At 37.1% G+C, this 15004-nt stretch overlaps 1 protein-coding gene and 1 long non-coding RNA gene across 2 annotated transcripts in view; one reads left to right on the forward strand and one right to left on the reverse strand.

The window, feature by feature from the left end:
• Positions 1-15004, forward strand: part of PRIM2 (DNA primase subunit 2) — a 91282-nt gene that overhangs the window by 48977 nt on the left and 27301 nt on the right. Inside the window, exons 7-9 of the mRNA XM_023922442.2 lie at positions 1175-1242; positions 8024-8096; positions 9056-9241. Coding sequence (XP_023778210.2) covers positions 1175-1242; positions 8024-8096; positions 9056-9241 — 327 coding nt within the window. The remainder of the gene's footprint in view (positions 1-1174; positions 1243-8023; positions 8097-9055; positions 9242-15004) is intronic.
• Positions 5218-9072, reverse strand: LOC111925851 (uncharacterized). Its single transcript, XR_002862520.2, has 2 exons — positions 8899-9072; positions 5218-5333 (listed from the first exon to the last, which is right to left on the reverse strand). It is a non-coding gene; the product is annotated as an uncharacterized LOC111925851 (long non-coding RNA).

A 15004-nucleotide genomic window follows, 5' to 3' on the forward strand; every position in this document is an offset into this window, starting at 1 on the left:
TGTGGAGCAGTGACTGCTGCAGTCCAGGGCTCCCTCAGCAGCAGAAACAGCCCCTTCCTCCTTCCCTGCTGTCCCTGTGTTCAGTAGCTTCCACCTTCCCTTGGCAGACAGCTGCTTCAAACCCCCTCTCATTTATTCAATGGATGGTTTGAGAGCTTGAGGTGCCCATTTCAAATTTGATCCCAGTCTGACTTCTGCCTAGCAGCAAAGGCTGTGAAATGGATCTAATTAATGGGTGTAAGAAATTACTTATTTTTAATGAGTATGTATACTAATTAAGTTAATTAATACTGCATACTATTTTTGAGTTACCTGCAAAATACTTAAGAACTTGATGCTTATTTATACGGTGTGAAATGCCTTGAAATTTCTAATATGTTCAAAGGTAGTTTTCAAAATACAGCCTAACTTGGCTGCCACAGAATCTTGAAATGCATTTTTATATTCAATATTTTATCTTAGATGTATGTCAGAATTATCCAAAGTGCTACGTTTGTAGCTTTTATAGGTGAAGGTAACCACCTTATATACAGATACTAAGCAAATTCAATACATATATTTTTCCAGTTGTTTTAGTTAATACACTAATTAACTAATATTCTACTGATAGTGCGACATGTACTTGTTGATCTAGAGATTGCTAGGTTTATTTTTGCAGAAAAATTTGAATGTTTTAACTAGAAGATTAGAAGAATAAAAATACGTATTTTAGAACAATCAAATTCCAAAACAGGTTGTGCCCATTTAAAAAGAAAAGTGTACACAGAGGCATGTTTATATAAAAGTCATGTGGTGTTAAATACTATGTAAATTGCTTTTATTCAAATCTAAATTATATATAATATGGCTTCATGGATTATATTTACATTGGTAGAGGCACAATATGACTTCAAATATGTTTGGAAAAACATATACCACTTTCAGTGATGTCTTGCTATTTAATTCTGATAGCATTGCAATTTTAGAAAAATGATTTTTCACTGTTTCACTTGTAAATATTTCTGCTAGCTTCATATTCTGGAAGGCTTAGTTATTTTTGGTAGGAGAAATTATGTCTTACCCGATGTTGTATAAAGTTGTAACAGCACAGTGTGACTTCTAACATAATTCTGGCCTTGTGCTATCAATATTTTTAAGCTAATATTTTATTAACTGTACTCCTTTTTTCTTCCAGCTGACAGCACGATCACTTCCTTCCATACAATCTGATGAGAGACTCCAACCTCTGCTTAATCACCTCAGGTAGTATAAAATGAAAGCATATTACCTCATACAGATTAAAGTAATTGTTGTGGTAGAATGCCTTAGGTACAGGTTTTTTGCAGACCTCATCTGTATGATTTGCTTTGAAAAAAAACCCAAAAGTTATTCTTCAACTTAACAAAAGCTTTATGAATGACATGGAACATAATATGTAGAACTAGTGTTACTTCTGAGTAACAAAAAAATAGTTGTAGCTTTTATAAAGTGGTGTTTTTTTATAGCAACTGCAAAGTTGTTAAGCTCCTTTACAAACAAAACAGATTCCAAACTGCAGTGCTCAGAGCATGTGCTTTCCTTCTTGCAAATATTCTATGCTCTCTGCTCTTTTGGGAAGATTTTGCTGTCATTGATGAATGGAGTACTAATTTGTTCTTTTAGTAGACCTATGTAGATTACTGAAAATTGAACCATTAGAGTAAATAGTTTGCCTCCCTCTTAGTTGTGTGTGTGTGTGTATAGATATATATCCGTATGTAAGTTTTCTACTTTATTTGTAGAAGAGGATAAGCAGAGAACTCTGGTCTCTTGTATTAATGATTGCTTTTTGCCACTTTATATGGGAGGCTTTACTTCTTACTTTTGCCATATGCAGGAGGACAAAGTACATACAATTAGAGCGAGCTGGTTTAGAATCATGGGATAATTTAGCTTGAAGTGAACCTCTGGTGATGATTTAATCTAGCATGTGCTCAATGCAGATCTGGTTAGATCAGGTTGCTCAGGTGTTTGTTTTTGTAGAATTTTTAATGTCTCTAAGGATAGAAATTTACTTCAATACTGGATGTCAGCAATGAAAGCTGTTTTTTTGAACACATGCATCTTAGCATTAAGATCATTTAAATGATGTTGGCTGAATTAGAAATGGAAGTGTTGAGGTTCCATCATGGCAGCACTGCATGGGGAATTGAGATGCAGATCTGGTTTGCTGGATCATGCTTCTTATTTTCTACTCTTGTGCTTTACTGCTTGAGCTATCTGTTCCCAAAACCTGGCATTTTGTTTTGATTTTAAAAAATCTCATTATTTTTATTATATAGAAAGAGTTTTATGTTTTGTTTTCAGTTTAAATCAGAATAAGAAAAACAGCTTTCATTGTACTTGTGCTTATTTACATATGATTGAACTTTGTTCAAGAACAATGAATGAAATGAATGAGAACAAGGATTGCAGTGTTATTGTTACTGTTACATAGCTGGGGGTACTTCTGAATGCCAATAACCTTCTGTGATTTTATTACCCTGCATCTTACTGGGATTGTAAAAAATGCACCTCAGCGGCATACCTTTCTCAATTTGAAGATCAAGAGCAATTAAGTTAGCTTTTTATGAATTGTGCTCTCTAGGAGTAATTACTGAGAAACTGAAAATTTCTTTTGATGTGCGCTCTGTTCTGTGTAAGCGGAACAGTACTTCAGTATCACAATCAGTCCTGTCTGTGCATTTTTTTTTTTTAAATAAGGAGAAGGGAAAGGTTCCAAAATAAGTTACTTTAACAGGGAGACTACAACCCATATTTATGCCAGCTGGTATTTTTGTACTTTCTTATGTTATCTTGGATATGTATGTTATACAGCTGGGAAATCACTTCCATTTTGCTTTTGTGAAAATGGAGGGACTGTTTCCAGTTTATTTTGTCACCAACCAAAACAATGATATAAATGCTTCCAAGTTGCCTGTTTGGAAGTTCCTTTAAAATGAACAAAATATATCAGACCTTGTGACTTGAAAGGCAACCTCTGGCAGTGAATAGGCAGGTGACCAAATAGATCATCTTGGTTATTTATTTCTGTGAATCTGTGATTTATTTTGCTTCATCTTGCTCATGAGAAAGGAGAATATTAGCTAGTTGTAGACTTTTTTACCTTCATTATCTGAATTCGTAGAGCAGTATTTTTTTTTTTTTGTATACATCAGTAGACCTCTGTGAGGGAAGCAAAAGCTTAGAAATGAATGAAAAGAGCATACAATTGTAGGTTACAGAGCATTGTTTAGTTTTTAATGCCCCACACATGCTTTGCCACCTATTCAAATCTGCTTGTGACTTAGAAATTATCTAGTCCTCAAAAAAGGTTATTTTACTTTGGATTATGCCTTCATAGATAGTTTAACCCATGGTCATTATTTTTTAAAAAGGAAATAACATGTATTTTGTAATTGGATTGTTCAGAACTAGGTATGTATTTTGTCTGTGATTTAGTTCTGTTTTTATCCTGTTCTGTTTCATTGGCACTTTTTAGTACTATTTGTACTAGACCAAAAAAAAAAGAGAACATTTTTAGTTAAAATGTTAAAGTATTTGGTGCAAGATTGTGTTTAGGGATTTCATATGCTCACAGTAGGCTACAAAGAGATTGAACTTGCTGAAACATTAACAGCTTAATAGAGATGGAACCTTAATATCTAAATGTGTGAGAAGAACACTTTTTCAACTCCCGCTTTGTATGAGGTGTACAGGCTTGTAACTCTACTGTTAAAAATATTCATCAGGAGTAATTTAAAATGGACAAAACCCCTTGTATGTAATCCCATCACACTACTATAGAATTGGGCCTATAAATGAGTTGTAGGGAGAAGCTGAGTTGTCTTAGTGTAGTCCAGTGAAAAAATAAGCTTAGGGAAGATCAAATAGCAGCCTACAAGTGTTTTAGAGGACAAACATTGTAGTATTGGAATTTTCAATGGTAGCAGAGGATTTAACAAATTACAGTGATCACACTTAGCAGCTTGGGAGGTTTAGATCAAACATTAAGAAAAATGTCTATGCTAGAATGGTAGTGCAGCAAATTGCCCAGATGTAGATAGTCTGAGTTCATTGAAATTTTTAGGATTCAGCTAGAAAAGCCGATGGCTTACCTGACTAATGTTGGCAGTAATCCCATTTTAAGTGGGGTGTGGTACTAAATGGTCTTCTAACATCCTTTACAAACAACATTTTAATGGTTTTGTTAATTCTGTCTTCAAATGATAGTTTGTAAGGGTGATAGAGAAACCAAGTGCTTTGCAAGACTGGATTTTTAAAAATGGATAACAAAGTACTCATGCAGACATATTCACCCTCCCTCTCACTTATGTTCATCTCACTAGCAGGTAAAGAAGAAGACACAGCTTGAGATACTACAATCATTCACTATTCTCAACATCTACAAAGTGTCCTTCATATCCTTACTAAATCTTGTGATGCACAAACACATCTGTGACTAGCAAAACATTTATCAGAACTGTCCTACAGCTGTTTATTTGAAAGTCATAGGTCTCATTCTTGGAAACATTGATGCAGTGGAGATTTTTTTCTTGATCAGCAGCTGTGTGAATGTATGAACTGATCAATGGTTACAAGATGTGTTTAGAAAACATATAGAAAAAAATCTTAGTAACTAAGATTTTGGGTTTTAGAAAAAACAGTTTCTAAGTGATTGAGTTAGGCTGAATGGAGAGAGGAATTTATATATGGAGGTAAAATAAAACTTTTTAAAGTGGAAAGTGAAGACATTGCTGCTTGCATTCCAGTAAATCACAAAAATACATTATGAAGAACTGCAGATATTTCTAGGTAAGAACAAAGCTTGGTCAGGAAGTAATCTCAATAGCTCTGTCACATAGAAGAAAGCATGAGTTCGTATAAGAACTGAAACTGAAAGCAAAAAATATGGGAAGAAAGTGAGAATGATCAAAAACCTGATTAGTTTGTGTTGTAATGTGTTTTCAACCTGGCATCATTTTTGAAGGTAGCTTGTAGATGTCAGGTATCAAGAAAATTGGACCTTGTGAAATGTCATACACTGTTTTTTAATGTAACAAATTAATAACTTCTCCTGTTTGCTTACCGTGATAAGAATATTCGACCTTTTCAGAATCTGAAAAGTAGAATTATTCTTTTCCCTCCTGGCCCCTCTTAGCTTTGAGTTTTCTGTTCTCACAGCAGATTTTCCTACCAAGTCCAGATACAATGGTCAGCAAGATTCAGAGAGCATGTCCTATTTTTAACAGTAACTTCTGAAGGCTCTCCTCATTCACTTGCAGGAAAACTTCTGTGTCTTCTCTTTGGACCTTTTCTCTCCAGGCCAGTCCTTTCTATGGATTCAAGGAAAAAGCAGTTTTCTTTACCTTACCAATTTTTTTCAGTATTGGTATGATTCTGATAAATACTGTAGGGTACAAATGGATGACCTAAAGTGATTGTGGTAGAGCAGCTTAAGAAGTTACCGACACTCATTCTGTGATCGCTTCCTGCATGGTTTCCCAAACTGTTTTTTTACAAACAAAGCAAATCAAACAGAACCCACCAAAAAATGAAGTTGCCTAAGAAACATGTGCTTCAGTTGCAATATTTTCGTGAGTGTAATTTCTGTTTTGTTCATAGTTTACTTAAAGTGATGCAGGTCTGTTTCTACAAGGGAATTTAGATGCTTCTGTAGTAGAATTAGTGATAATAGACACACACGGTTTAAATACTTTAAATTATTTATACCTTTTGTGTAATGGAAAGAAAATCTATTAAGTACGGTAAGTTTGTCTAATGTTCCAGTGCATCCCAGAAATAAGACTAAGGAACAAATAAATGCACATATAATTAAACACTGTTTATACTGTAATAAAATCAACTGTTAGTTATATGCTTTTTATATTTCACAGTATTGAAGTGTCACAGAATAATGTGTAGCACTTGGTATTGTCATTTAGCAAAATGCCTTTTTTCCTGGAGTTAAATTCTGCATGCCTTCAAAGACTTAAGATATGGGCCTTGTAAGTTACTTACAAAACCCTTCTTGCACAAAGAAATTTCTTCTTACTCAGACTTTGCAACCTGCTTTTTGGACCAGTAATCAAAAAAGTCCCTGTTTACTTTATTTCCTGTAATACTGCCAGGTTTTGAGTTCAGTCGGGTTCTGGGTTCTGCTGTAAGAATTTCCCTGGGTATGTTCTGCAGCCCTGCAAATATTTGCATTGAAAAAGTATCTAAAAGCAAAAGCTGGGCATTAAATGCTTGTGTTTGATTTGAAATTACTTGGGTGACAATATCTGTGTGACTGTCTCTGCTGTGGTGTACAGTTACCCTGAACTTAGCTCAGTTTTCAAAAGCTATGTACTCATACTGTATGCAGTATGAGTGAAAGATGAGACAGCACATGTAAATAAATTCCTGTGCTATTTTGGTTAGGACTTAAACTGTGTTGATATGTCAGAAATGCAGGAAAAGCCATCTCAGATTTACTCTTCAATTTTTGATTTTTTACTTTTTCCCCCAGTAGGAATCCACAGTGATATATCAGGGGGGTTTTAAATTTGTTTTTGTGGTACACAAATGGCAAAGTAGAAAGATTTTTTTTTTTACTGGAAGAAAGCAAAAAGTGACCCTGGCTTCACAAAGAGTAAGAAGAACCCTCATCTCAGTTGCAGATATAGAAAGAAAGTAACCATGAGTGGTCAGTGTAGAAGTGTGAATGGTAAATTTATTCTTGACTAGCCTCATAGGTGGTCATTTTTTCATGGAAGACTCAATAGATGGGTTGGGGGAATCGGTGGATGTTCTTTGCCTTGACTTTAGCAAGGTTTTTGATACTTGTAACACCCTCATTGACAACTGATGAAGTATGGGCTAAGTAGACGGACAGTGAGCTGGACTAAAAACAAATGCACTGTTCAAAGGTTTGTGATATTAAGACCAGCTGAAGGCAAATCCCTAGTGGAGTACCTAGGGCCCTTATCTTCTTTAGCTTCTGCTTTATTGCCTTGGGTGATGGAGTTGAGTGTGTACTCAGCAAGTCTCACATGATACAAGACTGGGGAGAATGTTTTGCACCAGATGGATGCTCTGCCTTTCAGATGGACTTGGGCAGGAGGGAGAAATGGGCTGCCAGGAGCCCTGTGAAGTTCAACAAAGGGGAATAGCAAAGCTTGCAGTTGGGAAGGATTAGCCCATGTGTCAGTATAAGTTGAGGGTTGAATGACTATGAATGCAGAGGACCTTGGGGTGTCTGTGCACCACCAGGGTACCTGTGAAGCAAAGAAAGCAAGCAGTCCTCTTGCATGGCATTAGGAAGGACACTTGCAGCAGGTCAGAGGAGATGATCCTTCTGCTCTACTCAGGATTGGTGATACAATGTCTGCAGGGCTGTGTCCAGTGCAGGGCTCCTCAGTATGTACGAGAAGAGACTCAGAGAACTGAGGTTGTTTGGCCTGGAGCAGATAAATTTCAGGAAGTGTGTGTGTGTGTGTGTGTGTGCATTTTATCAGTGCATGTAAATAGGTGTCTGATAAGGAATAAAGAAAGAGTGAGAGTCTTCTCAGTGGTATCCAGTGATTGGCAATGGGCAGAAACTGATATACAGGAAATTCTGCCTAAACATAAGAAAACACTTTTTGATTGGCTGGATGGGAGAACACTGGAACAGGTTGCTCAGAAGGTTATGAGTCTCTGTCCTTGGATATGCTCAAAACCCAGCTTTATGAGATCCTAAGCAACCTGCTGTAGCAAACACCATTTTGAGCAGGTGTTAGATTTGATGATCTTCAGTGGTCTCTCTGATCTAAATCTGTATGATCCCTCACCTCTTCTTTCAGGTATAAGGGAAAGAGGGTTTCTTTGCCACGTTTGCTCTAATGTTGGCTTTAAGAGTCCTCATTACTTGGTTTCTTGTTTTTGCCTGATATGAAATATTTGCAGCCCATAATTGATAAATTATTTTCCTTCTAAATTTGTAAGCTTAAAAATATTTTGGAACTGCTTTAAATGATGCCATACTATTTGCTTTCTTTTTCAGCCATTCTTATGTTGGCCCAGATTACAGCATCCAAAAGAACACTGGAAAAATTTCTCTGGAGCAAATTGATTCTGTAAGTTGTATTTCTGGAGTTATATAGGATGTTGAAGTGTAACTTTTTTAATGCAAGTACTCTATATACAAACTAAATATATGGTCTTTATCTTCTTTTCGTTCATCTTTGCTTTGTAACTGTTGAATGAAATTGTGTAGAAGGTCAAAACAAAGCAGAATTAGCTGAAAATGCATCTAATCAGGATTCAGATTCAGAGTGAAGTTGCAGTGAAATGCTTAATTTGCTGTTCAATTTTGTGTGCTTGCACAAATGCCTAACATAATTATAAGTAGAATTTAACAAAATTTTCTTAACAAACTTGCAAACCGTGTTGTTTAGTTTATGATTACTGTGTTGCAGTATAGTCTTTTTCACTGCTTCTTTTTGATTTTTGACTTACAGGAGGGGTTTTGAAGACAAGGAAGTAAATAAAATGAAAGTAAAACATGTGATGTGAAATACTGTGCATAAATTTTGCAGAGTTGCTTAAGAACATTATAACTCCTTTATCTAAATTTTAGGAATCATATGTTTTCAGTGTCCATCTTAATCATGATAAGTGTTTCTCCGGCAGTGAGTTAAAATCCTCTCCCCTTCCCTAACCTCCCAAAACTTTATCAAAGGTAATTTTGCCATTCCAGATGCTAAAATAAAGCAGTCAAGAAATATTGTAATGCAAATGTGCAAATATTTTTCCTGACAGCAGTTAAACCTGTGTTACTTCAGAGCTGGAGACAGTCTGATACTACCACCTGTATAACTGTGTCCTTGGGACAGAGTTCTTGAGATGGATATTGAATTGGATAGTTTATGGACTCACCTGTGTTATGACTTCAGTCCCAAGGCTCTCTGTACATGCATATCTTTTCTTCCAGCCATTGGCATTTTCAAATGGAGCTAATGAATGATCACACTGAACACATATCCTACAAATTAAATGATCAGCATGCCCTAAACAGAAATTCTTCTCTTGTCAGCTCTCTGTGAAGTCATTCCCTCTCTGCATGCGGCAGTTGCACAGAGCCCTCCGTGACAACCACCACCTCCGTCACGGAGGCCGGATGCAGTACGGCCTCTTCCTAAAAGGCATCGGCCTGACTCTGGAACAGGCACTGGAATTTTGGAAGAAAGAATTTATCAGAGGAAAAGTGGATGCAGATAAGGTAATTCAGCAAATAAAACGTATCTCAGTATGTAGATGTGGGGATGTAATGAATGTCTACATTGTGCTTACAGATTTGAATAGATGCTTTTTGAAGTAGAAAACTGGGGAAAAAGGTACAGTAATTTATTTTAAAGGTGGGAGGGTTTTTATTTTTTGCTCTCTTTGCTTATAATTTTAGTCATTTTGCTGGGTATTGACCTGAACTATTGGTAAAAAGGCAACCCATAAAGAGGCTTTTATAAATGTGGACTAGGAAAATCTTACCAGTAAATTGCTAGGAAACCACTGTTCTTTATAAAATACAGGTACCACGCAACTAAATTAATTCACTAAGCGGATAAGTGACCAAACCCAGTACTGTCTGAGATACAAGGTTAGCCTTTTTTGTTGTTTAATAAAAAAAATATTAGTTTGACAGCTAGTCAAGTAGTTGAAGTAGTCTTGCCTTACCAAATTTACAGTTGAAGAATGAAAGAAGAAACTGGGGATAGAAGACAGAAGAATATGTTCCAGGAAATAGTGAGAAAATACTGTTCAGTGCAGTGGGATGTTTTACTGACATATTAGTCATTGGCATCACTCTTGCCAATATTTTTGAGAGTATTGTGGGTGAGGAAGATGTAATATCTTAATTTTTGGAGGATTGTGAGCTGCTCCTTATCTTGAACAGCTCAGGTACAATGAAGCAGGCTTCCTCTCTCATCCTTCTCTGCCTGGCCTGTAGTACATTTTAGAGCAGAGTTTCGGACCTTATCTCAGTTTTGTGTGGAGTGTGATACTTTAATATTGTGAGATCTCAGCCTTCTGGATTACCATGAAGTATTTTGGAGTGCTTGGTAGACAGTCTTTAGTTACCTAAGGTTCTCTGGGCCATGGCTATTTATACAAAGTTGGCTAAAATGAATTATGGTACATACGCCTCTTCCAAGACATAGAAGATAGATCAACTTGTCTGCAAATTTTTTGAGATGGAGGTAGGGATTTAAAGGTATGATTTGAATGAGTATCTACTCGTATTAAATGTCTGTTTATATAGTTCCTTAAATGTGATATGATTTAAAAGGATTAGGTAGTTTGTTGAAACAATCTTCAAAATGCATTTTTTTACGAAGGTCTCAAGAACATCTCTAAAGAGTGGCAGTAAATTTTGAAGTTAATGCCAGTTTATTACTAGTTGTATTGGGTTTATGTGGCCAGGTTCTGATAGTGGATGGGGCTATAGGGTTAGGTTCTGTGAGAAGCTGCCAGAAGCTTCTGCCATTGTCAGACAGAGCTAATGCCAACTGGCTCCAGGAGGGATGCCCTGCTGCCTGGGGCTGAGCCCATCAGCAGTGGTGGGTAGTACCTCTGAGGTAACATTCAAGAAAAGGGGGTAAAAAAAAGCCTTCACAATAGCAGCTTCAGCCAATGAGAGTGAGAATATGTGAGATCACAGCTCTGCAGACAATAAGGTCAGTGCAAAAGAAGGAGGAGAACGTGCACCAGGTGCCAGAGCTGAGATTCCCCTGAAGTCTGTGGTGTAGCCCATGGTGAAGCAGCTGTGTGCCCCTGCAGCCCATGAGGGACCATGGTGGAAAAGAGATCCACTTGCATCCCCTGGAGGACCTCATGCCAGAGCAGAGGGATGCCTGAAGCAGGCTGTGACCCTGTGGGAAGCCCATGCTGGAACAGGCTCCTGGCAGGACCTGTGACCCCAAGGAGAGAGGAGCCCACACTGGAGCAGGTTTGCTGGCAGGATTTGTGACCCCATAGGGACTCACACTGGAGCAGGTCGTTCCTGAAGGACTGCACACCATGGAAGGGACCACACTGGAGCAATTTGTGAAGAACTGTTTCATGTGAGAAGATTCAACATTGGCAAAGTTCATGGAGGGCTGTTTCCTGTTGGGGGGAACCCCACTCTGGAGCAGGGGAAGAGTGTAAGGAGTCTTCCCCCTGAGAAGGAAGGAGTGGCAGAATTGTATGGTGAATTCCCATTTCCTGTCTGCCTGCACCCCCTGGGGGGAGGAGGTAGAGAAAATCAGGAGTGAAGTCAAACCTGGAAAACAGAAGGGATGAGGGGAAAGTGTTTTAAGGTTTGTTTTTATTGCTCATTTCCCTCCAATGATTTCATTGGTAGTAAATTACTTATCCGAAGTAGAGTCTGTTTTGTCTGTGACAGTAACTGATGAGTGATCCCTCCCTGTCCTTATCGTGTCCCATGAATCCTTTGTTATATTTTTCTCTCCTCTGTCCACCTGAGGAGGGGAGTGATAGAGAGACTTGGGTGGGCATCTGATATCCAGCCAGGGTCAACCCACAACATTAGCTGAGTTCAGGGAAATCCGGAATTTTTGGTTGCCATATCCTATATTTAGAGGAACTGAAAGAATAAAAACAAGCTATTAGAAACAATAATAGTATAAAGATGCATTTGTTATTTCTGTTTTCATAAAATATTGGGAGAACACATCTGATAATACCTGCTTGTGCTTTGACCAAATATGTACATGCACAGGTATGAAGGCATGTATTCACTTTGAATCCTGTTTTCAGTCACAGGGTTATGACTTTCTATTATAGCATCTCTTGATAGGCCCTAGAAATAAGTGAAGGTTTATGATCCTGTGTTTAGCTTCAAGAGTTAGAAAGCATATTGTGAATCAAACAAGGAGTTTGGTTACTGTATTTTTCACAAGCAGGTTACTACTTCCATGTAATTTTGGTCCTTTTCAAGTTCTAGATAACCAGCTTCAATCTGGGATAAAAAAGAAAACTAATTTTTCATGTCTCTAACTGAGGTTGGTGGCCTGTGGTTTTTCACAGTAGTGTCATACAATGTTTAATGTCCTGAAAAAAGGAAGATTAATACTACTTATTGCTATTTTCTTATTTTGATATTTTTTTTTCTGGCATTTGTGCCACTGTTCCTTTCCTGTAGAGTGGAGATTATTAATTACACTGTTTCATTTTACTGGAGCATTGTGAAGATACATGCATGATACTTTTTAAAGATTAAGGTTAATGGTGTATTACCTAGTGACTCTTGTATTGCAAAGAGGGAGTGTTAAATTTGCTGGAAATGGTTATGATTTCAAAATTGTTGGTTCATTTTTGTCTTTAGTAGCTGCGACGTCTATGCCAATTTCCAGTCCTAAGAATTCTTGTCACACAACTTCAGTCTTCAGCAGGAAGGAAGTTACCATGGGCACATTAGCAGTGAACTGGCTAAGCATTGTCTCCAGGCTAAGCATAGGATATGGACAATTTGCACCAAAAAGAACTCCTCCTGTGCTCTGAGTAGCTGATTCAGGCATACCTCAGGGCTCCTTGATAAAAACACTGTAGAAAAGCTTTTAAGAAATTATATTTTACCTTTAGAGACGAATCCATGATGTCTGAATGAAGGGTGAAGCCATGTAGTCATTGGGGAAAAGAAATCAAGTAACACCTACAAAGACAGTTCTGATAGAGATGTAGAGATGCTCTGTGGGTGAGGTGGGGGAGGGAATGGTCATGTATTGGCATGTTCACAACAGGGACAAATGCAGAATGCAAAATAAAACATTTTCTAATTTAGGCACTGCAATTAAAATTATTCTGCAAATTGCTAGGTTAAGAGTGCCTAAATGGTAAATTGTTGTTTTTCAGATGAAAGGATCAACTGCCAAATGTAGTTGATGGAGGAGTAGATGCATTACTTTTGAATGAATGGTTGTGCCAGTTGGCTTCATAACTTCAGTGTTATTTTAAGACTGTTTTTTTTTTCCTATAAATTGTATTCTTACTTTAAACAGGTATTGATTCTCATAGATTTTTTTCACTGTTCTTGCCTAAAAAGTAATTTCTGACCCTGTTAAAAAAAAAAAGTCTGGGAGATGTGACTCCAGTGTAATTTAAAAATACACAAAGGTAATAAGATGACAAGAAAAATCAAATTAGAGTACAGATGTAAAAACGCTTTCATAACTGAAAATAAAGTCCTCTAACAGAGATCATTCTAGTGGAAATGGTTACTGTTTTCAGATATTTTTGTATGATTAACTGTGAATGTGAAAAGGAGGAGTTGGAAGATAATGCAGTATCTTGAACAAAGAAAAGAAGGAATGCAGAATCAGTTTCTTTAAGGTTTTATTCAGTTACTTCTTTAGCTAACAGCCTGGATCTGAGATTTTTGGTACAGATGAAAGGCTTTAAGACAGCCCCTCACTTCTTGCTTTTCACTACTACATATACTTGATACAAGTTCCTTTTCTTAGCAGTAATTGGTGTATGGTGGTACAAAATGCCATCTTGTAGTACTGTGATTTTTTACCACTTTGTGCAGAAGTAAGAGTTGCTGGTTATACACTCCTGTACTGAAAAGTAATTACTCTGGTACTGCAGTTTGATACTTCACTAGTTTTAATTATTGTTGCATATGCTACTGAAGCACATCTTAAAATTGTGCAAGATTGTGGGGGTTTATTTATTCAATAAATCTCCAAAACTGAAGTATTAGTATGTTGAGAAAATTATCCTTGTGACAGAGCAGCTTTATTGTCCTTGTGACTTCCTGTGGAAAATGAGACATGGCTCTTTAGCCCCTGTGTTCTAGGACTCTTTCTTCAGAGATGTGATGGCACTCAGGCTAGCAAATACTTTTATTCATCCTGACTCAGTTTTCCAGATTAATTTACTGTAGTTTCTTGGGCATGTTGTTTTGTATCACAGTTGATTGCAAATGGCATGGAGCAGGTTGTTTTCTAGTTGTCTGAGGTATGCCTCTTCATCCCTTTTGCTAGTGAATGACAGGTGTTTTGCTAGAAGAAAGAAAAGGAAAGTTCATTTAAATTCAACCTTGCTCAGAGTCTGTTATTAGTAAAGAAGCAAACCCTTCACAATGAAGCTTTTGAACTTCAGTTGATCATTGATATATTCTGGTTCCTTCCACATGTGGTGATCCTGTGTGAAGCTGGGGACTGATAATGTGACAGCCATATATACTGCATCCATATGCAAAGAAATATGTCTCCTACTCTGTTAAGAAACAATGAAACTAAGCCAAATGATAGTTCCAGTGACTTTATTTTCCTGGCTCTTTCATTTCTTTTCCAAATGATCTTAGGAGGTTCTGGAAGTCTGGATTCAAGAGTGAGCCTTTATCTTGATTGCAAAAAGCTGGTGGTGATTGTTTCTACCAAGGCAACCAGAAATTCCTTGAGGGGGAACTTGGACTAGGGACCTTCTGAGGTCATTTCCAGCCTGAATTACTGTGATTCTGCAGACAGGGCTCAATCCAGATGGAAACCCATGTTTGTGAGAGCCAGCCACTAGAGGGAGACAAGATAGTATGGAATAAACAAATGTAATGTATAGATGTAAATTAGAACTGTTTATGCTCTAGTGCTTTGTAAGTCTATACACTTACATTATTTTAAAAGCCCTGTGTATTTAAACAAAAGTAGAAGTAGGCACTTGGCAATCTTCAGGTCAGTGCTTTTAAGCATGGTACAACTATGCTCAGTACAATTTAAATGCACAGATGATGTAGTGGTTCTTTAAAGCAACCTCCACCTGCTCAAATCCTCAGGAATATTTTCTCTATCAGTCAGTTGGTTATGTTTGGGCTTGGTATTTTACTTTCTCATTTCTTAGAGATTTGTGGGGTTTTTTTGCTCTTAGATTTAATTATTTTCTTACTTTCCCGCTTCATATTGGGCATTGCTGGCTACTATTTTAGGAGCTACTATTTTTGATTCATAAATCTGAAAAGGATCTTTATTCTGTCACATTTTTAATT

This window comes from Cyanistes caeruleus, chromosome 2, assembly GCF_971803275.1.
Source record: "Cyanistes caeruleus chromosome 2, bCyaCae1.hap1.1, whole genome shotgun sequence".
Taxonomy (NCBI): domain Eukaryota; kingdom Metazoa; phylum Chordata; class Aves; order Passeriformes; family Paridae; genus Cyanistes; species Cyanistes caeruleus.